At 44.9% G+C, this 27,116-nt stretch overlaps 1 protein-coding gene across 4 annotated transcripts in view; it reads right to left on the minus strand.

Moving 5' to 3' along the window:
* The window catches only part of ASAP1 (ArfGAP with SH3 domain, ankyrin repeat and PH domain 1), a 281,291-nt gene that overhangs the window by 35,524 nt on the left and 218,651 nt on the right, over positions 1-27,116 (minus strand). For 3 of the 4 annotated variants that reach the window (XM_087825491.1, XM_087825490.1, XM_087825492.1), the window contains 7 exons: positions 23,293-23,393; positions 20,762-20,831; positions 12,373-12,460; positions 10,192-10,240; positions 5,221-5,384; positions 3,351-3,484; positions 1,447-1,538 (listed from right to left, as the gene is read on the minus strand). In XM_087825491.1, the coding sequence (XP_087681617.1) occupies positions 1,447-1,538; positions 3,351-3,484; positions 5,221-5,384; positions 10,192-10,240; positions 12,373-12,460; positions 20,762-20,831; positions 23,293-23,393 (698 nt within the window). Of the gene's footprint in view, positions 1-1,446; positions 1,539-3,350; positions 3,485-5,220; positions 5,385-10,191; positions 10,241-12,372; positions 12,461-20,761; positions 20,832-23,292; positions 23,394-24,184; positions 24,194-27,116 lie in introns of all 4 variants that reach the window. The other variant, XM_087825493.1, reaches the window with a different exon arrangement.

The raw sequence follows: 27,116 nt of genomic DNA on the forward strand, positions 1-27,116 counted from the left end.
CTGACTTTTCTTCTGTGTCACTCACTACAACCATGTCCACACAGTTAACTTAAGTGTTGAATTTTTCAGTTGCAATCTATCTTCCTCTCTACATTCCAGGTATTGTGAGGACAGGGTTTATATCTAGTTTGTGTTTTGCTATTTACCCAGCAGCTAACATGATGTGAGGCATCAAGTGAACATGTGCTATGCGTTGGTTGAATTCAAGAAAAGGCTACTGCCAAGGCCCCTACTGGGAGACTGTCTGATTTCAGAGTGAAAAAAACATGTTCCTTGGGTGTTCTCCATAATAGCTGTGCAAATTTGGTGCCCAAATAACTACCAAGGAGGGGCTGGTCAAACATTCAGGCCTGATCGTGAGTGGGAATTAAATCTCTCTTCCTAGTCATCCACAGTATTAAAAACTTTAGGTGCAAAGTCAATGAAGAAATTTTGAATAGATTTAAAGGTACACATGACTCAAAACTAAAAATGACATCGAAAGGTGTTTACTGAGGAGTCTCATGCTTATACCCACCAGAGGAAGCAATGATGTTCACTGTGTATTTTCCTGTGTTTCTTCAAGAAAACACAATTTCAAATAAGTGTATGTTTATGTATTTGTCACTGTCCAAATCTATTTGGTGTCTGAGCCCAGATAGTAAATAGTGAGAATTCCAAAGTGAGGATTTATCAGCAAATTTATCCAAAACGCAGTTCCTGAATTTGGACAGCATGTCTGCGTCAAGAGGACACATGTATTCATTCCCACACTCCCTCCTCCCTTCCCTGACCCAAAGGCAGTGTGCTCTGCCCAGTGCTCCGCTCCTTGCTTTTTTTGCTTAGCAGTAATCCTGGGGGACACCCCAAATCAGGACATAAGCAGCATCCTCATTTTTATACCAGAAAACATTTAATCAGATGCCTATTGACGGACGCTCGCTCTGCTCCTAATCTTGCTCTATGACGGAGCAGGGATAAACGCCTGGAAGTGGGACTGCTGAGTCCAAGGTAAATACACCTCTAGTTGTGGTAAGTAGGGCGAATTTGCTCCTCACGGGCAGCAGGCAATCTGCGTTCCCACCAGCAACACAGGAGTTTCTGGAATGTCTGTTTCCCCATAGCCTTGCCGCATGGGCTGTTAAGCATTTGGACTTTTGCCAATCTGACAGGCATCTCCCACTGTGTCTGTGTGTCTCCTATTTATCACAACATGTGGTGATTTAGAGAGAATCGTCCTTATGAAGATTTACCCTCCAGAGCAGCTGCAATTCCCTAGGGGAAGGTGATGCTGAAAATAATCTGTGTATTCCAGAAACATATTTCAAAATACTCTGCTCTGCTCTTTCCTCATAATGGGGTTTCCTCTGGGTGCGGTGGGGGATACTATAACAACTAAGAAGTTTTTTGGGAGGGTTGAAAAACAATGATAGATGGTAAAGAATTCAATATGCTAGAAGTACTTACATGTCACTTGTCGGGGTGGGTTTTGGTGAGGGGATCGGTAAATTTGCTTCCATAATATCATTAAAACTACTGTTCCCTACATTCTTGGCCAGCTGTAACAGAAACAGACACAGCACAGCAAACTCATTACTACTGGTTTAAAGGTTTCCCATTATCTGCTTTTGAGATTTCTGAATATGTGCTTTCCCTCACTTGACTCAGGATACAAAAACCATCCATCCATCTGGTTAAGTATTTGCTGAGCACTTACTATGTGCCAGGCTTTAGTGATGAAAATAGGGAGATGGGAAACCATGTTCCTCCCAGAGGAGCTAATAGACTGAACGGACCATCGATAAGAAAACCAGTAATTTTTATAAATAAAGTGTGATAAATGCTATAACAGAATATGACGTGTCCTACACATCACACACACACACACACACACACACACACACACACACCGCCCCCCCCCCCCCCCCCCCGATCATACCTCATTTTAGATTGAGCAGATTTACTCTTATTGGACAGAAAACAATTCAGGATTCCTTCATATTTGGGGTACAAATTAAGAGGTAGCAGGCAACTAATGAGAAAGCCCCAGTAAGCATTTTGCTTCTGGGTTCAAGACCCTTCCAAAAAATTTTATCCTGAAGGTGTCCTTTCGTCATTCAGATAATTTCTGGATCAATGTAAAGTTTAAGAAATATTCATGCAATCAGGTCTCTGGGGGAAAATCTTGAGTTCATCATATGGTGAGTGTTTAGGATTTGGACTCTCTCCATTTTTGGGTTTCATTAATCAAGTCAAGGAGACTGGTGACACAATTTCCATACTAAAGAGAAAGTTTCAGGTATTAGCTCTGAGCCTTTTCCCTACAGTACTGAAGTGATTCGTGTACTTCCTAAATTTCCTATTTCCTAAATTGAGGGGCTCCTACAACGAAAGATAGGCCATCATTGCTTAACGGATACTCAGACGACCAAGGCTGTGGCTGGGTGACTAGTTGCCCTAACTTTGGGGTACTGTGCTCCAGACAAGGCTAGTGATAATCGAGGCTTTCAGATTTTTGGAGCTCCAGGTTCTCTCATGTTTTGTTCAGGGGCGTTGGGTCTGAGGGAGCCTTATTTCACTTCAAGCACTTTCATTGTTAGTATAAACAACAATGAACTACACCACGTTCAAATTATGCAAGACAGGGCTTATGACCACAAGGCATTATGGGAGACGCCCAGGGGGCCTCCCTGACCTCTATTTGTGTACTGTGGGGACCAGTTTAACTTGGACCTGATGAGGGCTCTCAATTTGAGTGAATCATGATGGGAAGGGTAGAACTGGTTATAAGCACATGTGAGTGTTTATAACCCTTTTCCATATTATAAAGCTAAGCCCACACCTTCACACAGCTTTTCCCTCACCACCTAAAGAAGCCAGGGGGTAAGGAGTGATTGGGTTTAGGACAGTAGCTAACAGGCCACTCTCAATTCTTGTGTACTTTTAGAAACTTACAAACAGTAAAAATAGAGAAAAACTTTTTAGTCATTATATTTAAGAACATAAGCCTCTAGGTAAAGAGAACATGTAAGTATAACGCCTAACCTCCCTTTACTGTTTGTTAGTGAGTCGTGTAAGACAAATTCCAAAAGAAAAAATTGGCTTTGAAAAAGCTCATCCCAGAAGAAAAGAGCCAGTTTAGCTGAACTAATTATGGAAATGTATGATTCACCAGTTCTTCAAACAGGAACCAGAAATAGTCAACATTACATACCACAAAATTTACATTTTAAATGTCTATTCAAGTTAAACAAAATTCAGGGATTAGAATTCTTTGTACTCAGCAGGAAAAACAACAACTCAAAGCAATATATGAAATATATTCATGACAATAAACTTAGTTTTCTTCCAAAGTACAGGTCACTACTTACCAAGAGTTCAGAAGTTCCTAGTTTGTCTAGCTCCAAAGACTGAATGCGGGAAATATGAACTCCCATTTCCCTGTGGATACCGGAACATTCTATACAGGTCAAAATACCCAAGTTGGTTGAAAGCCAGGTGGGTTCTGTGGAAAGGATTTTGAAGACAATGAACAAACAAGGCATCTAATTTTAGTGTGCCAGCTACAGAGGAAGCTAAAACAATAGTAGCAACATTTTAAAGGCTCATAAGGGGAAGATTTAAATGTAAGACACAGATACTTGCATTTGGCTTGGGGCTACTATGATAGCTTGTTAGAGAGCAAAAAGCGTGATAAGACAAGTTTTTAAAAATTTTCTTTCAGTACTGAATTGAAAACAAAATTAAGTTCTTTATTCTTGTGAAATGTGAGAAAGATTTTTCCTGCGTGGTTTTATGATACATCCTGAGGCCTGTGAGAGAGGTGCTCCCTCTGCACCAGCATCACCCCTGACAGGGACTGCAGGCCTGCGAGGTCCAGCTCACAGGGGACAGGGCTCTACAGCTGTCTTTTTTTTAAAAAAAATATACCTTTATTGATTTCAGAGAGAGGAAAGGAGAGGGAGAGAGAGAGAGAAACATCAATGATGAGAGAGTCATTGATTGAGCCCACAACTCAGGCATGTGCCCTGACTGGAAATCGAACCCAGATCGGCTGGATCCTAGGTCGACGCTCAACAGCTGAACCACGCCCGGCCGGGCCCTACAGCTGTCTCTAAACTCAAGTTACAACTCACATTAGTGCATCGCCTCAGTTACAGCTTCTCCACAGCACCCCTGGGGAAGAGCTGTAAATACTGAACAGCACAAGTTTCTCTCAGAGACTGAAGGCGTTGCTACAACCCACAGACTCCAGAACAGCAGGAGCACATATTTCTATTTCCCAAACCTGCAGGGTTCTCTCTGTGGCGAGCTCCTTTTTCATTGGTTAATACCCAAGTATTTACTACTCTCTGCCACTTCCTCACACCCAGTGAGTCACTACCACACACATCACAGAAGTAGTAGGAAATGTGAGACGTGTCTCTGAGGTGCCTATGGCATGTTGCATATAGAAGTCCATTTTCACAACCTGAACATCATATAATGTTAAGAACTACAGGCTTGCATTCCTGTTCTGACCCCAACTAGATGTGTGACCTTAGGCAAGTCACTTAACTTCTGAGTCCCCAGTTTTCTCCTCTGTATAATGGGGATAATATTAGTGTCTTGCTCACAGAACTTCTGGAAGATTCAATAAGATAATATAAGCAAAACAACTAGCATAATCCTTACAAAGCACCGAGTAACTTAGCTACTGTCAATTTCTAGGTAACACATGCTAGTTGGAAACAGAAGTTTGGGGGAGGTGACACCCATGTCTTATAGAGGTTGTGGAGTTTTCACTAGGCAGGAAGAAAAGTAATGTGCCACGTGTCAGCCACCATGTACATGAATTCATTAAGTCTTCATAAAGAACTGGGGTCTATTATCCCATTTTTAGGATGAGGAACCTGAAGATCAGAATAGTAAAGGGACTCAGCGTGAGGTCATCCAGGCAATGAACGGCAGGCTGGTGATTCAGAATCAGGATGATGGACTCCATGTCCAGTGCTCTCTCCATGCTGCCCAGGGTGCCATTTAACTGGACCTCACTAGGAAGGGTAGCATTTTGGCAGGTGAGCATGCAGGGAGAGCAAGTGGGAACTTTCCAGGTATAGCAAACAGCAAGGGTCATTCACACGGGGAACGTGTGTTGGGTATGCCAATAAGGACCTAAGGATTTTAAGTTACTAGCTCATTTGTCCTCCACAGTGAGAGGACAGATGTTTAACAAGACAGCTCCACTTCGGGGACACATACCTGATGAGCCACAGTCACAGCAGACGTCATTGCCGGGGAGCCGCTGGACGTCCTCGATAATGGCTTTGGTCAGGTCTTCCAGGCTGTTCTCCCCTGTGCTCTGCTCTCCACGGAAGGCCATGGTCAGGGCCTCTTCTTTGCTATTTGTCAATACTGATATCCATCTGTTGTCAAAACAGGAGGAAAGAGACACTGTTTTCTCCTTACACTGCACCAAATCTGTCCTCACCAAGAGACACCACTCTCACATAACAATAAAGAAAGGAGAAAATGAAAGAAATTAAACCTAAAGGAAAGAGAGTTAGAGAACAGAAAGCAGCACAGCAGAGAGACCGGGAGGTGAGAGGAACAGTTGAGAGAGCCAACGGTCACTATCGCCGGGGACTTGCATTAGCGTCTGGACAGAACAAAGCGGACGTCAGGAGGGGGAGAACTCGGCGAGGGACCAGCCCCAGGCAAGGATACGAAAGCTGGTGAGACATGGACAGGAGGCAGGAACGAGCTCAGCAACAGGCACCTGAACTCTAGGGGCAAGTCAGTGAGGGCGCTTGGAGTGAAGACAGACAGAGTATTTCGTTAGCAGTCATGAAAATTTATGCTTATGAGCCCTGGCGCAGTAGCTCAGGTGGTTAGAGCACTGTTCTGATACGCCAGGGTTGTTGCTCGATCCCCGGTCAGGGCACATGCAAGAATCAACCAATGAATGTATCCATGGGCAGAACAACAGATCAATGTTTCTCTCTCTCAAATAAACAAACAAACAAACTTACGCTTATGAAAAAGGTATATTAACATGGAAACATGCTGGCATTTTAATATAAAATAAAAAACGAAGGCTATTAAATTATATATATAGTATGAGCACAGTATGTACTAAACAAAAAAATCCTTTGCCACCAATCTATGCATAAAAAAACCTAAATGCCCAACAATAGGGGGCTGCTTGTTAAAGCATGAAACAACAACAAAATGGAATAGTTACTCAGGTATTGAAATGTAATTTTAACTAATTTTTGAATGACTTTGGGGAAATGCTCACAGTATGCTTGTGAAATAAACGGAAAAAACTGTTGTATGATATAACCCCAAATTTAAACATATGTATGGATTATGTATTTTTGCTTGGGGAACAGAGGCTAGAAGGAAACCCATGAAGTGTTAATACTGGTTGTCCCCGAGTAGTCTTATGTAGAAACGTGGCTAGATGGACTGCCTGACTCTGCCTTTCTGTAATTTCCTATATCTATAGGGAGCCTGTATCACTGAAGAAAAAGAGCCACATTTATTTTTTAAGAAGAAAAGGAAAAACATTTCCAAACCAGTTTGTTCTTACCCACTGCACAGACAAGTAATATCTATTCTCAGTAGAGAATACAGAGGTTCAGAACTGAGTCTGTAGTTTTTTTTGCTGTCTTGTAGGATCAAATGGCTATGAAACAAAGGACTACCTGCAGAAGGTTTTGAATTAGTAACAGAGACAGCAATGGACCTGCAAGTCACGCCTGTGACTCTAGGTGGCGCTCACCTTCAGTTTGCTGTGAGAAAGGCATTAGTAGAAAACACCTCAAAACCAACGGTCTAGGGATGGGGGGTGGGGGGTGTCACTTAATACCTTTTAAATTAAACTGCATTTTTTTCTATTGTTTAGTCTCAAGTTACAAAGAATTTTTAACAAAATTGTTTTGTTAAAAATAGTTTAAGAGACTGGATTCAACAGAGCCAGTCACTGCATGTTACAGGGGCACTGAGATTGCAGGGTCTCTATTTTGCTTTCCTTAAGCATTATGATGTCCTGTCTATTTAATATTACAAATACCTACTATGTGCTAAGTACTTTTAATTTTTTAAATGTAATCCTCCCACTAGCCTCTCAGGGCCTATAATACTTTATACATGAGGAAACTAAAGCCCAGAGAGGTTAAACAACTTGCCCAAGGTTCACAGCTGGACTGGTGTCAGACTGGGATGAAAAAGCACTTCTACGACCCCTTTTTCAGAGTTCCTTCCATTATGCCATTTTTTGCCTCTTTATTCAAGAGCTCGTGACAAATAAATAAAGAAGTCTGTCATGATAGTCAGAAAATACATATATAAAGGACACTGAATTTTCTGGAGGAACAATTCAGATCTGGTGAAATGGAATGGCTACATTTCAAAAGTGCGGAGCATCAAAACAGCTATTTCTGACAATTAAAAAACACACACATTATTTTAAAGTAACAGACATACAAAAATATAAGAAATTAAAAAGTGCATAATTGTATTTCAACACTTTTAAAAGGGCAGAGCCAGGACCAGGAGTCAGGTAGGCCTGCCTTAAACATGCCACTGGTTTCCATTGTTCCTGCCTCCTTCCCTGGTGAGAAGTGGTTTCTTCCTTCAATTTCAATGGACACTTTTCCAGGAGAAAGAAACTCAGGTGCAGTGAAACTGCCTCCAATGTCCCTGTCACATCCCCACCAGCACTCAGAGCACTCCAAGTGCAAAATGTTCCGTAACTGCAGGATGGCCAGGCAGCCCTTTCACTAAGGGTGTGAGGTCCTGCAAGCAGGAACCACCAGCTGAGCTACCTGTAAGTCAGAAGAGTAAATAGCATACTAAAGGCCTGGGTTTGAAATACAGAACAAAGAAGAGGGCGTGCTCCCCCTGATCTGGCCACCTCGCCTCCCACTTAGGGCTCTGAGGAAGGGAAAAGAGAAGCAAACCATGAAAGAAGAGGAGAAGCAATGTTCCAACGTGGTTTTGAAATTCTGTCCAGGAAACTCTTCATGGAACTCAAGTCAGGGGTGCCCCATACATGTGACTGCCTGCTGCACCTTTTCCAGCAGGAACCAGTAACACCCATCACAGGCAGGAACATGGTCTGCTCGAATCACACACTAACTGTTACTTTCCAAGAGGGGCTTAAATAATCACCTAGTGTTCTTCCCTTGTCTTATAAAGGAGACTGAAGTTCCTAAAAGTAAACCGAGCGATGCCAACCAAAGCAGGGTAAGCACGTGGCTCAGACTTTTCAATCCTCTCACTTCTGAATTCCTTCCTATAACCTGTGGACTCTCGACTGCAGAGCTGACCACCTGATGGAACTAGCGATGAGCTGGAAATAGCGCGGGCATTAGAGCCAGAATTCCAATCACATCTACTGTTTTGAGTTTCATCTTCAAAATGGGGATGACTGTGCCAACCTTGGGGTATGTTTGAAATGATCAGGTGAGCCCCTGCTGCTTGGCTCAGGACAGGTACCAACACTGAGAGCAGCTGGATGTCCACTGGGCACTGGTGGACTTTGTCTAATTTCACCATAAGACCCCCACTTGATGGCTAGGACTGTGACCACAGGCACACTGTGCCCTAGTTTCCTCATTTTTAAACTAGGGTCACAGTCCCTTCTTTCTGGGGTTGTGAGGATTAATAAGGCATGACACGATCACAACAAACATTACCTACTTGGGGGGTAAATATTACCTCCCTGAATCTGAGGGTGGAAGGCCGGCCCTCCTGACTTTTCCCATTCTTACCTGGTTTCTAGTCACCCTCCAGTTGGCCAACTCTACACTCATGTCTAGCTATCAACAGCTTCCTTTCTCTTCTTCCTTGTTGCTTCTAGGCCAGCAGAACCTCCCACCTAGGCGCAGTGTTCAGAACCTTCCCACACCTTCCCGTGCCAGCTCTGGCTGCTTACCTTTCCTCTTGGAAGTCATCTCTGAGCAACACCCCCAACCACCCAAGAAGGCGTGCGCTCAGTCTGTGTTCCCAGAGCACCTGCCTGCTCTGTCCCTGCACAGACACCTGCCCTTCTCTTCTGGCAAGACCGAGCTGCCTCCAGGCACCTCAGTACTATATTCCTGAAGCACTGGACAGGTCTCGGCATGCAGCTGGCATTTGTTAAATATTCAGATGAATGAACGATCCATAGACCTTTCCCCTTTTCCCCGTCTCTCCTACCTTTTCTCTCAGGCTTTTCGCTGTTTTTCCCAACTTTATATCCTTTGTACCCTTTTCTTGCTTTCTCTCTGATCCCTATCATTTCTCCCCAGAGAGGGGAAAAGAGTAAAATTCTCCAGAGCAGGGGGAGAGAAGGGAAGAGAAGAGAAAAGGGATGAGTGTAAGGAAACAGGTGTGAGCAGAATTCTGTGGCTCTATGGAAATAAGGAAGGAAAATAATATTTACTGTGTGCTATGAATGAGAGGAACTTAAAAGTCCACAAACTACAAAAGGTTTAACTGCCAGCTCAAACTCAGGCACCCCCTCTCCCCAGCAGCTGAGACTGTAGCCGTCACACATGCTGTTTTCAGTCCAGCAGGAAAGAAATGGGAACGAAAATGGCTCCAGAACAGGGATGACATGAAAAAAGGCCACCGCCTAAGGATGCACATCTGGTCACGTGAGGGTAGGTTCCAACCCAGGAGTGAGTGACACCAAGCCCAGTTCTTCCCCTCACACCAGGCTCCCTTTCATGGAGCCACGCTCCTCCCTTTCACAGAGCCCTGCCCCCCCCCAGAAGGTTCCTACCAATACTGTTCCTTCGGGGCCAGGCTTCCCTGCTCCCCATAATAGCAAGAACCCAAGGAGCCTGGCTCATGCACTTGGCCACCAAACATTGAGCATGACCCTCTAAGTGCAGACGATGTGGTTAAGAGACAGGAAGACACAGTCCTTATGCTTGGGAAGTTCTTGTCTCCAGGGGCTCGCACTGAACCAGGGGATCAAAGAGGGGTGAGAGAGGCTCTGGGGCTGAGAGGAGGGAGCAAACCCCCAGGATGGTGGGACTTGAGCAGAGTCTTGAAGGAGGCACCCGAGTTTACCGGGCACATTAGACAGAGAGAGAGAGAGAGAGCAGTGCATGAGGACCCAGAGGAGAGAAACTAGAGTGGGGAGCCACCAGGAATGATGCTCAGTCATAAAAAGAAATTGTTACGCATGTTGTGCAGGATGGAGGTGTGTCATGCCATTAGCTCAGGACTACTTACGCTATGTAATCCTGCTCATCTTCTGCCTGAAAGTGATACGTCCTATTATCTAAAATAGAAAAAAAATGTGAAACCTTAGAAAGCAGAATACCTTCAGGTCTAATGCAAATTTTACAAGTTCCTTAAAAAACGGAACAAAGACACACACACACAGACACAAATACCGCACAGTAAAAGTAGGATTCTAAAATTATTTTTGTTTTTAAGCCATTTTGCTTTAGCAGGTACACAATTCATGTTGCCAATACTCTTTTTCTGAATTGCCATAGGAATGCAATAAAATAACTGCAAATACCACTCAAACTTCTGGCACTTCTGAAAGACATGGAAGGCCCTACCTGACTGAGTGGATTCCAGCAACAACCTGCAGAGTGCTAGCTGCCAATGCAATATTTTAATTTTCATTCTCAACTTGCCTTTCATTGTTTCCTTTAAAAAATAATTGCCTTTTCAGAAATGATTTCTAACTCACAGGGCAGCTCTGACAGCTGGGCTTGGTCTGCCCCAGAGAATTCTGCGTTGTTCTTCATCTGAATCAGGCTTCAGGGAAGAAGCTAGACCTCTGCTTGAAGGTCGCCTTCAGACTGCTGCCCAGGGAAAGAGGGAGTGGCCTAATGTGGATAATTTGGGCACGTGTTTATGAGAGAAGCTCTTGCTTAAAATTCAGAATCTGCTAGAATGCTTGAACATATTCAGATCAAACCAACCTTTACTAACTAGCCAGTCACGCACTATGAGGCTGCTCCAGGCTAGGCATTAACACCCGTCTCCTGGAGATGGGGTCTGTGTCCAAGAACAGGCGATGGGTAGGAGAGCCCAAGAGTCTCAGTTGAATCTCTACTTTAGTGCTGTATTGTATTTCAACTTCATTGTATTTGCACGAGTAACTGTATTGACCTTGTTTAAGTCACTGAACCTCTGAGTCTCAGTTTTCTGTCAAATAGGACACTGACAGAGCTTTGTGAGGACTGGTGATAATGTATGTAAAGTACCTGGCACATAGCAGATGTTCAATAACTGATGACTGTAGTTTCATGGCTCATACCCTCTGGGCTCTGAAATCCAGGCTTTTTGAAGCTGTATTCTAACCCTAACTTCTCATTAATAACCCCAGAAGTCACTTGGTCATAAAGATCACAGGGGCTTTGAGCTTCAATAGATGCTACAGAATCCAGCTGAGGCTCCCTGCAAAGAGCCTCCGGACTGATCCTGTCCTGGGGGCCAGGACTGTGTTTGGGCTTCCACTCACAGGATGTCAGGAGGATGTCAGGGTAGGAACGAGCTTTTGCGTCCTACACACAGACCATGTGCTCAGGCTGTGGGCATGCCCGAGGCTCTGTGGGGAAGGAAGGATGCTGAACGGCACTGCCGCAGGATTTCACTGTATTTGCACACATCACTGTATTGGCACAGCTTTTACAAAGAGGTGTCCCCTCAGCTACACGAGGGTTATAAGTGCAGCCATGGGACCGGTGCGGGCACAGGGAGCCAGACTGGAGGAAAACAATGTCCCCACTAACTCTGCGCAGACTGTGAGAATACAGGGTACAGGTCAGCAGGTGTCATTACACACCTCCATCAGAAGAGAAAAGCATGCACTGACTCCTGGAGTGACAGAACAGTGTCATCATTCATGGAGTTTGAAGGCAGTGACGCTTGGAACCAAAGGAATAATTTTTCCTTTAAAAGCTCAAATTTGCAAAGATAAAAGTCTAAGCAAATCAAGGGTTCAAACAGAGCAGCACACCTGCCTTTCTGAGTCTTCATCGTTGCTTCTTAACCATAGGTACACCCAAGAATCACCTGGGGTCTTCCTACAAAATACCCATGTCTGGCCTCACACCCAACACTGTGATTTAGCGGATACAGGGGAGAAATGGGCATGTACAAGAAAAATCTCTCTAAGGTGATAGAGCTATGTATCATGGTAATGAACTGGTCTAGTTTACTGTACAAGTCTAGGTTCTAGTCCGCTGCGTGTCAGATATGACACGGCTCTGCTCTCATTCTGAGGAGGTAGGCTCAGTGTAAATTCAGAGACCCAAGGGATCTTCCTAGAGCTGCGACTGTGGGGCCAGCGAGGAGCCCTGCTTGGAAGTGCTGCTGCCTCAAGGCCCAGAGGATGGGAGCAGGCAGCTGTCAGCATCCACAGTAACCATCGCGGAGAGAAAAAGGACTCACGTGAGATCAGGTCAAAAGACTTCTTGTCCTCGGCATTTGGTTTCACCTGGCAGGTGAGAAGGTTCAACTTCGCTGGCTGCCTGTTAGACTGGAACAGAGAAAACGGAGACGTTACTTGCAGCACCTTCCCCTCACCTGCAGGGTCAGTGCTCTGTGGCGCAGGCATGTGGTTTCAGGTGGTCAATTTGATGGTCTTTTTAGTTATTTCAATTCTTTGTTCCACTTACTTATGCATTCATTGGTTTATTCTTGCATGTGCCCCAACCGGGGATTTAACCTGCAATCTTTGGCACATCGGACAATGCGCTAACCAACTGAGCTACCGGGCCAGAGCCAAATTTAATAAAGTCTTATTTGGCTAATTGGATTCTGAAATTCATTAAAGAAGGAAAAAAATGTTGGTAGTCTACTAAATGTCCTTTAACTGCACATAAATAATATCTTGGTGACTGATCAGAATGGAACCAGGAAAATCCAGCTTTCAATGGGCATGGTCCATGGACCTGCACCTTTCTGGAACCCACGCACATCCAGGCACGAACAGTTGGCACTTCCAATCCTGTATCCTGATGTGAAATGTAGTGGAGTACATTTCATTCATTCATTCATTCATTCATTCATTCATTCAAAATGGCCCCAGTCACCAATCATCCCAAACCTGATGTCCCAGGTATCCACAAGTTTTGGTTGCAATGTGCAATTTACATGACTTCTCTCAAAAGTACAAGGACAACCACCACTCAGGAGACGTAGCTTAATGAGCACCCACATCTGGAGAGACGGAAAACTGAGCCAGGGCTTTCATATCACAGATTATCAGCAAATCTCTTGGTCACATATATAATTCACACAGACCCTGTAGTATATAGATAGTCATGTTAATTTAGGCTTTGCCTAAATGAAGTCTTGCCCCGTAATCATTCTGGTCAGCACTTGTTCTTGACCTCCTGCTTGCATTTGCCCAAGGTCACACAATGGCCAATGCCGACGCTAGCATGTCTGTTTTCTGCAACAGCTGACCCAGGAGTGAAATGTCCGAGTGCCTGGGCTGGGCTGGGCATGAACAGAAGCCCACTGACAATCATGATTCTCAAAATCCCCATGCCAGCAACATTTCCACCCAAGCAAATCAAGTTTTTGGGGAAAATGGGGAGGAGGAGATAGGGAGATGCCACAACGTGACCAACTGAAGGCCTGAACAACGGAGATGACATATGATCAAGACAATTCCAATGACATGCTGCAGTTCTCAGTATCAATAATGAGCAATGGACACTTCATTTCTGTCTACCTTCTGTGCTCTCTGAACAAGTTTCAGGATCTTCCTTCCCCTGGGGTTTCAATGAGATTAGACACAGAAAATAAGCCCCTTGTACCTATCTGCTCCAAAGCAAGCTGTCTGGGGGGCAGTGAGACACCCAAGGGATTTCATGTTCATTATACATGCATTTGACTTAGACATGGAAACCAGGAGAGTCCTGTATAGAAGAGCTTTGCCTAAGAGGAAAAAGTACTGGTTACAAAATCCAGAATGGGGAGGAAGGAGGTCAAGAGACTGGGTGTTTTTCTTAGAACAGACCTGGAGTTTGTGTTGCCAGAGGCCTCAGACTCCACACCAGCAGCTGCACCACAAACCCAAGCTTGGTCCGCTATAAAAGGAACAGTCAGTCCTGCAGCTCATCTTTTAGGATATTGATAAAATTGCTGATTTCCCATATGAATGAAAATGACAACTGATGGCCTGAAAAGGTAACGACAGTGAACGGGTCTACGTAGAACGCTATGCTCCAATTTGGCGTCCACGTTTCAAGATGGATGTAGAAAAGCTTAGGGAAGATCGAGAGATGATTAAAGGACTGGAAAATGGGAACTTTGAAGATGGTTGAAGGCACTATTTAGTCCACGGGAAAGATGGCTAGGGAGTGACTTAATAACCATCTTCAAGTACATGAGGTTGTTCTGGGGGAGGTGGGCAGCTGTTTTCCATCTGCACAGACCAAGAAAAAAGGCACTCAAATTGCAGAAGAAGATCTGAGCCAGACATAAGGAAGAACTTCCCAAGCATTAGTTGATTATGCATAATAAGAGGTTTCAGGTTTCTTAACCTAAGTAGAGAAACCTCTTTGAAAAACTTAAGAATTTTTTAGACACCATTTACATTTGAATGTGGCAGAGGGATAACTAGATGATGTCTTTTTTGTCCCAAATCTGCATTACTCCAGTGTTTCTGAACAACCTTACCAACAGATACAACCAATACAAAGCAGACAGAAAATTTTAAAAAAAGGAAAAAATACTCAAGTTCAGTATTCACTCATTCCAGAAAATTAAACAGCACCATTCACCTCGAAGCATGGACTACTTCAAAGCACAGTGCCGGAAAGCTTCTACGGACAAGGGTTTGATACAGTTTAAGTCATTTCATGACTGGATTCCCTGGGCAGTTTGTCAAGCCCACTGGACGGACTTTGCCACATCAACATGAACTTCACTGAACACAGACACATCCTGCCTAAGCAGAGTGTTTGTTCTTCCCCCAAATGTCAGTGTTCATTCTGACAAATGACCAATTACCCCGAGTGTGACTGTGAGGAGCCAAAACACACAATTTTGACTATCTAAGCAGCTGATACAGCCAGTACTGAGCCAGGAATACGAGAAAGTGGAGTGGGATGCTTGACCCCAGTCCCTGGACCAAGGCACCAGAAGGCCCAGGAATCACTACAGTAATAATAGTAATTCCAGATTTGTATAACTTCCCAAAATTTCAAAGTACTTTCTCAACATTTAGCGCTAATTTATAGGTGTATTGATTAAAGAAGGCATAATCTTTCCTGGCAGTTCAGCAGACAAAAAACATAGTGAGGCTAAATGACTTGCCCTGGGCTACATCACCATGGAATAGTTTAGAAAACAACTTCCATAGTGTTTAAGTACAGGAAAGAAAAATAGCAAAGATGGGAGAAACATGTATTTACTGAGTCCTTCCTGTTGATGATCCTACCAAGCAGAGAATAAAAACCTGTCTGCACCCTGACTTCCAGGATCCCGGGACTTCAGCTTGGGCCACTTTATCTGCTGCTCCCCCTGCTGGGCGGAAGGAGCACTGGCCTCCTCCCTCCTGGGGTTACTCTCTGCCTGTCCCCCTCTACCTCCAGGCTCACTCCCTCCAGGTGGCTCACAGTCCCCACGTCCTCAGAGGGTTTCCTGGCCTGACCACCCTCCCCTCCCACCCTGCTGCATGGCCTTCCTGGCTTTTATTACTTCTTATTTGCTTCTTGTCTTTCTTCCCATTAAAAGCACACATTTCTGTTTTGTTCACTAAAATGTTCCCAGCATATAGCAGGCACTCAATAAATGTTTCTCAAATGAATGCGTGCAGGTGACTTACATATACTACCCTGGAGGGAAGTCTTTTTAGTTTCTTTTATCAAGTGAAGAGACAGAGGCACAGAGACGTTAACTAATGTTCCTATTATCTCCCAGGAAGGAGACAGCAGAGCCTGGGCTGAACCAGGTTTGAGTGGACCAAAGCCCCATCCCTCCTCCTGTGTCTGCCGTGCAGGGCAGGTCTGAGAAGACAGCCATTCCCTGTCCCTGGAATAGCGGGAGGCTGGGTACATGGGAACATCTCCCTCTGAGAAGAGTAAGAGTTAGAAATAGAGAAAGCAAAGATGCCAAAGATTAACTTCTATTTTAGTATCTTCTTGGGTCATTTCATAATTGATGAAGAGAAAAATTTTAGAAGAATATTTTAAATCCCTATGCATTCATTTTGTAAGATAGCCTATTAAGCCTCTAAGCACGTATGAAAAACATGTGGTCCACGCCAGCAAGCAGCTCTGGGAAACAGAGCTGACCACGGACCTAGGATGTGCCTGGCCTGAGCTCGAGAGCACCAAGGACTTGGACAGGCTCCGAGGCAGCGTCTGCCCACAGTGAGAACTGGCAGAGAGGACGAGTGCGCAGAGTGAGGGGGAGCAGGTGCAGGCACCCGGGGGTGGAGGGGACAAGGGCGGGAGGTGATGCTGATGGGGATGCAGGAGGGCACTGCACGTGGCCCTAAGGAGTTCACATTCCCGCCCCAGGAGCCCTGGCAATCCACTGAGGGGAGTTAATCAGAGCGAGCGGCCCATCAGACCTGCACTTGGGGGGCGGCTGATGGAGGGGCGCAGAGAGGAAACTGAGGAGCAATGCTGGGGGCCTGAGCTAAAGCCATGGTCATGGTGCTGGGGGCCAGGGACTCAAGACAGCTAAAAAGAGAGACTTGGAATAAACCACTCCTAAAGAAACCTCCACAGAGTGTGTGGACCCCCAGTCCAGGCCCTGCGCAGTGCGCGGAGGGCAGGCGGCACTGTCCCCACAGGTACCTTTCAAAAGCAGGGATGACATCTTCCAAAAAAGACGACTTTTGGGGGCTCTGTTCCCTGAAACTCTGAGGGCTACCCTTTTACAGGCTTTACTTTTCATTAAAATACAGCATATTCACTGAAAAAACACTAGGAGACAGAGTGCGAAGGAGAAACCAAACGTGACTCGTCAGTCCCTCTCACACAGTCACTGTTCGTACCTTGATTTTAACAAGATGTGTGTATGAAAAAGCCCATGCATCTCTGAAGACATAAATGTTAAAAAATGGGTTGGTTCCACTTGTATGTATTGTTTGGCAAATTGATTTTTTCCCAATTAACAATATATGCAGGTCTTTATTTTACATGCACGCACACGGCAAATCTATTCTCAAGTTTCTGGGTTTTGGAAATGTTTCCGGCAGGGAAGCACTGTACTATCCCTGGGACACGAAGCCCTGCTGCCCCACACAGAAAATGCCACTCAGCCAGCAAAGCCGTCCGACACATAAGTGGATAAGAGTGTGGGAACCGAATGAGTCGATTGTGATGACTGCTTCTGAGTCCCCCGAGAGAAAACAAGCACCACACGCTTGTCCTTCCACAGCTCGGCAGGCACCAGCGTGGAGTGTTTCTGCTGGAAGTGCAAAGCCGTTAGCACAGGCCTACTGCTCTGTGAGCAGGAAACAGCTGCTACTGGAATGGGGACCGAGGTGATGTGAGTGCCCCATCCTCCCAGCTTCACAAACAAGAAGGGAACATCCTCAATTATCTGGGAAATAAGCTGGACCCAGTCAGGCTGCACTTGCTTTGTGGAAAGAGGTAAAAATAAAATAATACAGCTCTTCACTTCCTCTGTGAGGGCTTAGTAATGGAGCTGCACGGATTACGGCCATTTCGTTATCCTCGGTAATTTACTTAGACACCTGCCATGCCCTAGAGGGACATACATTTGGCAAGCAATCCACAACCACAATAAACTGCTGCAAGAAGTCAGGTATGTGCTGAACACCCACACTGCTCAGGGAACTTAGTCCCAAAATTTTAGTGCGAGAACTGGCTTTTAGCAAGCATTCTGGTTTATCTGGGGCAAGGGAACAGTTTTCATTTATTGCACACCAAACTGGCTATGTACGTTATATAACATTTCATTATTTAATTCTTGCAAACCCGAGGCTAGGTACTGTTACCACACCCACTATTCAGCTGAGGAAAGCAAGGGTCTGGAAGGCGCAAGTAAACTGACCATTGTTTTACAGAAAGTAAAAAGCAAAGCTGAGATTTGAACAAATTTCTTCCCAGAGCTTTTCCCATTTTTCATGCTGTGTTTCCCTGAAAAGGCAAGCCGTTGGGACATTTGTAGAAAGAGTGAAAAATCTTTCTTTTCTTCCCTTTCTGATTCTTCCTGCCCTTGAATGGCCAGCTCCCTCATTTTCCTTTAGATTCAATGAGGTGACACTAACAGTAATAATCACCATTAGTGGAGTGCCCATACTCAGCATGTTATCTCATTTAATCCTCCCTATGACCCTTACATGACAAGTGCTTTTCTCAGGGTCACGCAGCAAATGGGAAAATGGGGGTGCAGACTCAGCTGTGACAGATGCCACAGTTCACTCTCACAGCCACTGAACAGCACAGCTGACAGCTCTGTCATTGATTAGAGAGCCTTAGGAACGCAGGGAAACAGTTTGGCCACAGTAATGTGTTTGACAGAAAAGAAAAAGGGAGTGTGGAAGAGAACTTTTTAAAAATTTTAAACAAATTGCCTGAGTCAAATAACCACTAGCAAGCAGTACCACTAACACTCATCAACTCCGTGACCTCTCAGCAGGTTCCTAAGAAAGGCAAGTCCATGGGCCATGGGATCAGGCCACAATGTAACTTGGCAAAATGCTTACTGAGGACTGTCAGAGCCTAAGGAATCCAACAGAATACAAGGTACAGAGAATTAGGGTACATACAGCAAACCTCTGACTACAACTCCCGATCTACACAAAGTCAGATGATCAGAAATTTTCACGTTAGTATAACCTGAAGAAGACTCCAAGGAGTGGAGAAGTAATAACATTTCTGCTCACACACTATTCAGATCCAATGAGGGCCACACTACTTAGACCCACTCAGATAATGACATCGGACAGTGTCAGGTCTGTGTCTGCTCAGGCAAGCGGACTGAGGACCAGGCACCATCACATCCAGGCAACCGCTGACCCTATCCATGTTCTGTCTACACCTGACGCCTTTCTCACGACCCCAGTTACCTGAGGAGCGCTGGTGGTCTAAGTGCGCCAGGCTCTAAGCTCTGCAGACCACCCAGGGTGCCTCTGGAACCCGCCCAGCAATAGCTCAACCTTGTAGCTCTCCAACTTTGTTACCCAGGAGAGGCCGCATTGAGGTTTTTACCCCCAAAGTGCAGGGCTATAAGGGCAGAACACCTCTCGGAGTCACACCCTGCTTTGGGCCATTGGAGAATTTACCTGTACGTACAGGCACGTGTCTCCTCTTCCTCCCCTCACCCCTGACTCCTGGGCCCTCCTGGTTCATAGCTAACTGTGTCTGTGACGGTACAACCTGGGACCCCAGGCTGGGGAGGAACTGGGGCTGGAGGTGAGTGGAGTTAATGTATTGGGGTGCGTGAGAGAGTCTAAGAACAGAGTCCTGACCTATACCAGGCTCTCAGCTGTGCTATCAGCTAGTTGTGCAGCCTTGGTAAGCAAACCTCTCTGAGCCCAGGGACCTCATCTGAAACATGGGGAGCGTATAGTCCCCTAAGATGATGGGTTTGGTGGGATGGGAGGCTGAACGGAAGGGGCACAGAGCCTCATGTTAGACAGCCCAAGTTTGAGTTCCCGACTCTGCCGGCTATCAGCCAAGTCACGGCGCTTCTTTGTGCCTTAGTTTCTTTGTCTGTAAAATGAAGGTTACGTAGGATTAAGTGAAATAAAGTGTTCGGCATGAAGAAGTGCTCAATAAGAGGTACTGTCTTTCCTCAACAGCGGGACTGTGAGCTAAATGCAACTGTGAATAATGAAAATCTGCCAGTGTAATAAATGCTCACCACTCATTTCTACTCTCCTGTGAGCAATGAGCTGCCCCTCATCACTGAGGGCATCGCTGGCACAGGATGCCAAAACTCACCCACCCGCCTCTACTCCACACTGGCCTCCTGGGTTAACCTGTATGAATCTTTGTAAAGACTCTCAGTACTTTGCCATTTCCATTCCTACTTGATACGGTTTCCACTATAATGCTGAAGAGTTAAAAAATAATTTCTTGCTAGTTTTAAAGGGCAAAATTGTGATTACTGGCTTTACTGTGCATGTCTTTGACTACCACCAAAAGTGAAACTTTCTGACAAGTATATAGATTTTGTCAAGATAAGACTTTTAGCTGGAAATGGGGGATGCAAAACAAAAATAGAAATACTAGACAGATGACAGACATCAACTACAAGTATGTAAGATGTACATACATTCGCTGACAATCCGAAGATAAACAGAATGTAAGTGTTAATAGCTTAGCTATTTTCCACTTTCTATCCAATTGCCTTTGTTACTAAAAGAGGGGGGTCATGACTGAGACAATTTTATTATTCACTGTTTTATTTATATACCCTTTAACATAATGATGGGCTTTCTGAGTAATTTAAATAAATAGTAACATTAAAAAAGACTGGACATGTTTTACATGTTGTTTCACTTCCTACATTACCTTTTCATGCAAAGAACATCCCCTGTCATCTTTATAATTCAGAAAACTAGGTTTTCATGACAACCAAAAATACTATCAAATAGGAAGATAGCTGATTTGGTTTGAGAACAGGAAAGAAATTCTGGTGGAGCGATGGATGAAGCAGGGCAGACACCGCAGGACAAGGCAAGACCAATTTCTCTTGCAAAGGAATATCCGAAACTATCTGACCCGACTCCACACATCAACATGCCGGGGGACATTCTGGTGCCGTGACAACATGTTAGCCAATTTCTAGTGGACGCAGTCGCAAGGCAGAGCAGGCGAGCGTGCGATCAGGTACCTACCGTGGCGTGGGAGATGGTCAGCATCCCGTTCTTGACGGCGCACTTCCTCCTCTGCCACACCTTGCGGATCCTGCAGAGCAAGTCAAACACAAGCTGGCTCAGTGTCTGGCCGCCTCGGGACATGCAGTGACACGGTGTTACACAAAATCATTAGCAAACAAAACAACCCAACCCCCAAACCACACAAACCAGAACGCTTTGGTTGCCTTTTATTATCCCAGATGGAGGTGATGTCACAAGGATGTGAGTAACAGCACTGTTTCTGATAGTGAGAACGGGAAACGACAGAAAGGTGGGCATCTAATAGCAGGAGCATGAATTAAAACACTATGGTCACATTCACAGCACAGAGTATTCTGGAGGAGTCTAAAAGAAGTTTAAAATCTAGAGATATCTAAAACATACTGATTGAAAAAAGTAACTTGTTTTAAGGTAATTCACGTATAATCTTGTATTTTTTTTTTTTTAAAAAAAAACCTCAAAAAATTTCAGACATCTAAAACAGCACTCTAAACCTCCTATGGGTAAAAAATCTGTGTGTAAACATAAGGAAGAGGGCCTGGAGAGAAGCAGCCGCACTGACAGAAGACCCTCTGGGAAGGAGGCCCAGGCCCGTATTAGGGGTGGTGCTAAGGAGTTTTTAACCATTTCTGTAACTCTTACACTTTGAAAATTTTGATAAAAGAATGGAAAGGATGTTGCACGAAGGATGAAAAAAGCCGAACAGAACTAATTAAACTTGGAAGAGTTCTTTTGGTGAAGCTCCAGGTACAGGTGAGGGACTATGTGTGGCAGCTGGCACTCGGGCAGCAGGTACAAATGCACTAGTTCAGACCATTTCCATCAGGAAAATAGAAACGTCCAGGGGAACAGCATCCTTCAGGTTAGAAGGCTGCACAGGCCTTCTGTTGCCTTGGACTCAAACAACATCAGAGGAGACCACTGTAACTTCTCCCAGCATTTAAAACAGCATCGCCTTGTGGTTCTTTTTCCTTCCTCGGTCCTCCAGCCAGCACTCTAACCACTGAGCCAACCGGCTAGGGCTCCTTTTCCTTCTTAAATCAGTCTGTGCCAAACCTGCCACAATGTGAACTTAAATCTCTAAACACAGATATAATACTGGCCTTGTTTGTTCCAGAGCGTGCTTCACAAAGGGCAATAAGAATCTGACACCATCTGACCTGAAGTAAAGTGAACACGCTGCTCAAAATGCTAGTCCCTTCTCCCCCGGACCTCTGTTCAGATAATCCTTTCACTTCTCCAGGTCTCCGCTCATTTCACCTCACCAGAGCCTTCCCTGGCCACTCTCGGTGACAGTGGGAACCCCCACATGCCCCATATCCCTTGGCTTGCTTTATCTTTCTGGATGGTGCTTGTTACCATCTCCCTCCCACACATTTCCTTCTTTATGGTCTGCTCCCCCCCCCCCCCCCGCCCCCAGTGTAACTCTAACAGATGAAGGCCTCTTGTTCAATGCTGCTCCCGGGGCCCACAACAGTGCCTGACACAGAGCGGGATCCAGAAGGAATCTGCTAAATGCAAAGCAGAACAATGAGCAAAACCGACACTGATCCCAGAGTTTTATGGGAGAAATATCTGAATTTTAACGATCAAATTAAAACAAAACCAAACCTGGGTGCAGTTTAGATAAAGCCAAGGATCACAGCCCACAAGCAATCAGAAAACAAGCAGCTTTTTAAAAAGAATGACAATTGTTCAAGTGAGTAATCACAATTCTACTCATGCATTTATTGTGAAGCAGGGTCATTAGCTCTAGTAAGAGGGGGAGGGCCAGTGTGGCAGGACCAGGGGGGCAAATGATGCAGATGGGACTGGGGAGAAAGGCGGGGCAAGAGCCTCCCAGCGACAGGAAACATCGAGCATTCACGGTGGGTGGGTGACCTGATGCACTATACGTTTTTTAGAAGGCTACTCAGAGTGCTGTGTAGAGATGAACTGGAGAAGGGGATGAGCGAGTGAAAGACACAGAGAGACCAGTTGGGAGGCTACTAGAATAGTCCAGGACAGATGGAGGTGGCTTATCCTACAGCGGGACAGCAGAGATGGAGAAAAATGTATTATTTCTTGTTAGATATTGAAGGGGCTGTTGCTAAACTGGCTGTGATGTAAGAGGGAAGATAGGAGTCAAGGGTGACTCCCAAGGTCGGGGTCTGGGTGGACAGGTGGGCTCCCAGGCAGAGAATACTGCAATGAACAAAAGCAGCGGTGGGCGAGCAAGAAGTCCGCAGCCCACCTGCTTGCTTCATGGTCTACTCGGTTCCTGCCTTCTCAACACTGCACATCGCAAGTCACAGGCACCATATAGGGAACATAAACAATGACCACTTCCTCTAAAGACAGCAGGTTCAATCTCAGCCTCAGCCTAGGAAAACCAGTGTGCTGAAGGCCTGGAGCAAGCGCTTGAAAACCTTAAGTGTGCTTCCCTCCATGGGAGGCAGGAAGAGGTCCACAGGTTGCTAACGCTCAGGAAGCGCGTTAAGGCGGGGACATGAGGACAGGCCTGTACCTACCCATCACTTTTCTTCAGCAGGTACCCCTTCTTCTCGCTGCCGTACTCCTTATTGCCCTGGAGCTGGTGCATGCTGTATCCCCCCTGCCGGCTCTGAGAATCCTAGGAGAGACGACCCACAGGTTATACACATGCTGGAGGCACTTCCCAGATCCCTGCCTCTGACCTGTGGCTGAGCCTGGCCCACGGATATGGGGCTAAGAATCAAGGAACTTGAAGAGTGGTCAGGTCCTTGCCTTTGTTTTAGAGGAGGAAGCGGGGCAGGTACACAACTGCCAGAGTCACAGGCAAGTTCAAGGCAGAGCTGGGGCCTGGTGTCCAGGTCTCATACTGCCAGCTCAGAGCCCAGCTCTGCTTCAGACATGCAGGGGAGACTATCCTGTGACTAACCAGTTTACACAGCAGCGAAGGCAAGCACAGGAAGGGCTGCAACTCAGGTGGCCCGCAAAACCAAGCTCATGCCACCTGAAAACCGTGCTTTTCCCTCAGGTACAACCTTTTCCCTTCTCATATTCTGCTGGAATACACACGATAAAAAAAGCATCTTCGGAGCAAGGTATTAAGAATTCCTATAAAGGTCTTGTTTTGTAACGAGTCTTCTGCAAAACAGACCTATAACCATACTTTTAATGAAAAAAGATGATTCTATTGCAGTGACAAGCATATTATGCAATGAAAAGGGTGACAAGGTCAACAGAACACACAGATGCCAACAAGTCTGACGTAACATTAGCACTCCCCTGAGCTTCCCAGTGTTTGTAAAGACTGCCCGGCCAGACAGCCGCTACTGTGGAAGTGCAGGGAATGATCTATAATGTGAGCTGAACAAGGAGAACACGGGGCTGCACACACAGAAATAGGACAATGCAATCTCACAAAAAGCAGTGACTTACTCTCCTAGACTTCGATCAGGAAGGGCAAAAGCAACAGAGAAAAAAGGCAGAACATTTGAAAATATAGTTAATTTCATTGACAGTCTTATCGCTCATAATTTAAGCACTTTTTATAACACACTGAGAAAATATTATAAAGATAATACTAGAACGAAGTCAATATATACATGCATCTTTAGAACCATGATAAACTTTGCCACAGTAAAATATCTATATTAAGTTTTATTTCAGGTCATTTGAGAACAGAAAAAAGGCTAAATGGAGAAACATGAGGTACACACTCCCAAGATAACATGGCTGACAAACCTCTCAGTGTGTGCACAGGGAATCACCACCCCAGTGAAACCCAAAGAGAATTACTTAAAAAAATCTAAAAAAGAGCCACAGCCCTGGCCAGTGTGGCTTGGTTGGTTGGAGTGTCATCCCGAGCACCGAAGGGTCATGGGTTCGACTCCTGGTCAGGGTATGGAAGGCAACCCATTGATATTTCTCTCTTTCTAACTCCCTTTCTCTATCTCTATAATCAATGAAAAACATATGCTTGGGTAAGAATTAAAAAAAAAAAAAAAAGAGCCACAAATTTCAGGAGGATTCTTTTTGTTTTGTTTGTCTGAGCGAAGAGAAGTTAATAAAGATATTCACAGCAGCCCCTGAAATGTGATGGAGAGGCAGGGGCTCAGTGAACCTGGTTATCTATAATGTGGAGATATTATAGATATCTGTACTGATGGCTGGTGCAAAGAGTGCCTTCGAGGGCAGGACAGCTCCCCTTTAAGGCTGTTCTGCACATGATGAGTTCCATGTTCAAAAGCATGTCTCGAACACCTACCAGCCAGGCACTGAGGACACTGACAAGAACACAGCCGTCTCTGAGGTGGACACTCCTTCCCCACTCACCGTGCTCTCCCGCGTAGGCTGAGAGCTGACTACACCCTTCCAGGCAGCTGAGTCTATTAAACAGGTTACAAACTCTAGTCATTCTCTTAACCTGAGTTGTTTCTGTCTTTAACCGGCTCATTCCCTGCAGTGAAACACACCAGGGCCCAGAGCCTTGAACCCCACTGTGGTTGGCTGGTGCTGGCCTCCCTGACAGGTGCTTTGGTGCTTTCTGGATGGAGATCTGACTGAGGGACGGGCAGAGAGCAGCCTTCCTCTACCAGTGCCTCTGAGTCCCGGAAACAACAGTACAGACACACGTGGCTTCTCTGAGGGAGACAGCAATGTGTCCATAATACTAGTAAAGAACAAATAGGATGGAGAATAAATGGGGCTGGAGAGCCAAGTTGGGGACAAAGCACACGGCTGGATACTGAAATCCAGAGCTGCCTGCCCGAGCCCAACAAAATCGTGTTAAAATTGCTCAGCTACAGATCTGGACTCTTTGCCATATCACTACCTTCAAAACATTAAGGATAAAATCTAAACTTTCCTTGGATTTCAATCCTTACTAAAAGAAGACCTCTCTCCCGGCCGGCGTGGCTCAGCAGTTGAGCATTGACCTAGGATCCAGGAGATCGCGGGTTGATTCCCAATCAGGGCACATGCTGGGGTTGAGGACTCGATCCCCAGTGGGGGGGTGGGGTGCAGGCGATCAATGGCTCTCCGCATTGATGTTTCTCTCTCTCTCTCCCTCCCTCCCTCCCTCTCTCTGAAATCAATAAAAGACAAAAAAAAAAAAAAAGACCTCTCTTCGTTGGAACCCTTTTCATTGAACTCAACTTCTCTTCATCTGCCCACATACTTCCTGGTCTGTGGAAATGCTTTAAAATTATGCCTCTCCAACCTCAATCCACTTGCTAACCTTTAAAATAAGTTCTATGTTTCAAAAATGAAAGTACTTATGTTTAACAAGGATTTAGATGCTGGTAACTCAGGAAAACGATTATATTCTGTAAGTGTATCAAGACATTCCTTACGTGTACTTATTACAAGCCTAAGTAAACTCTAAATTCTGAATAACGAACAGATTGAATGGGCCTTGCTTCCCATCAGACAAAGATGCTTTTAAAGGTAAAGGAAATGGCTGAACTCCAGGCTTTGACCTCAGATGACTATTCCATTAAACTGAGTAGGGAGGACTCAATATACTCCAGAAGTCTAGCATCAAACATCCTAAATTAACTACTAATGAATTTTATTGCTTAAGAAAGTCATACAAGTTATTATTTTTGCACTTTGAGGAATAATGGTCATTCAGCTTGCTTAGCAGGGCACTCAAGGTAAACGAAAAGAGGATTTTCTTTTCTGAGAAAGTAAATCTTGGAGAACTGTTAACACTAAAATAAATAAAAACAAAACCAAAAAAACAAGACCTAAGGAATAAAATAGGTTCCAAATCTTTTGCCAGCATAATAAAAATTAAAATGTACTGATTTTTGTATTCAAGAAAAAGAAATGCAAGTAAAAAAATCATTCAGGCAAAATAACACAAAACTAAACTTAAACAATGAATTTAAAATAAAATCTTGGGGAGATTCCATGATGTGAGTCAAGAGATATAAGCTGTAGAATGAAACATGGTATTATTTTTTAGTTCAATTTCCCATTCTCTACTGGCAGCACAAATTACCTTTCTCATTAGAAAACCTTATAATGCATTATTATGAAGAAAAATCTCCAATCTTTTTAAACTGCAAGCATTACACACTCATTGGTTTAATGGGGTCATAAATGTTTCTGGCACCCAATGTGAAGCCAAACCTCTATTAGAGAAGCTTCCAATCTCTAATGCAAAGAATGAATGGAGCAGGCACAGGACTCCTTCTGCTTCATCTTACTAAATATTTACTGAGCAGCCTTGGGTGCCTGGAAGTGTGCCAGGTGCTGTGAAGACAGAGATGAGCAGAGCCCAGAATCTGTCAGACAACCTGCAAACCACACAACGATGGGCTACCAAGAAGGACTCACACAAAAAGCTGGGAGTCTGGGAATG

Source organism: Miniopterus natalensis, chromosome 16 (genome assembly GCF_054644295.1).
Source record: "Miniopterus natalensis isolate mMinNat1 chromosome 16, mMinNat1.hap1, whole genome shotgun sequence".
In the NCBI taxonomy this organism is placed as follows: domain Eukaryota; kingdom Metazoa; phylum Chordata; class Mammalia; order Chiroptera; family Miniopteridae; genus Miniopterus; species Miniopterus natalensis.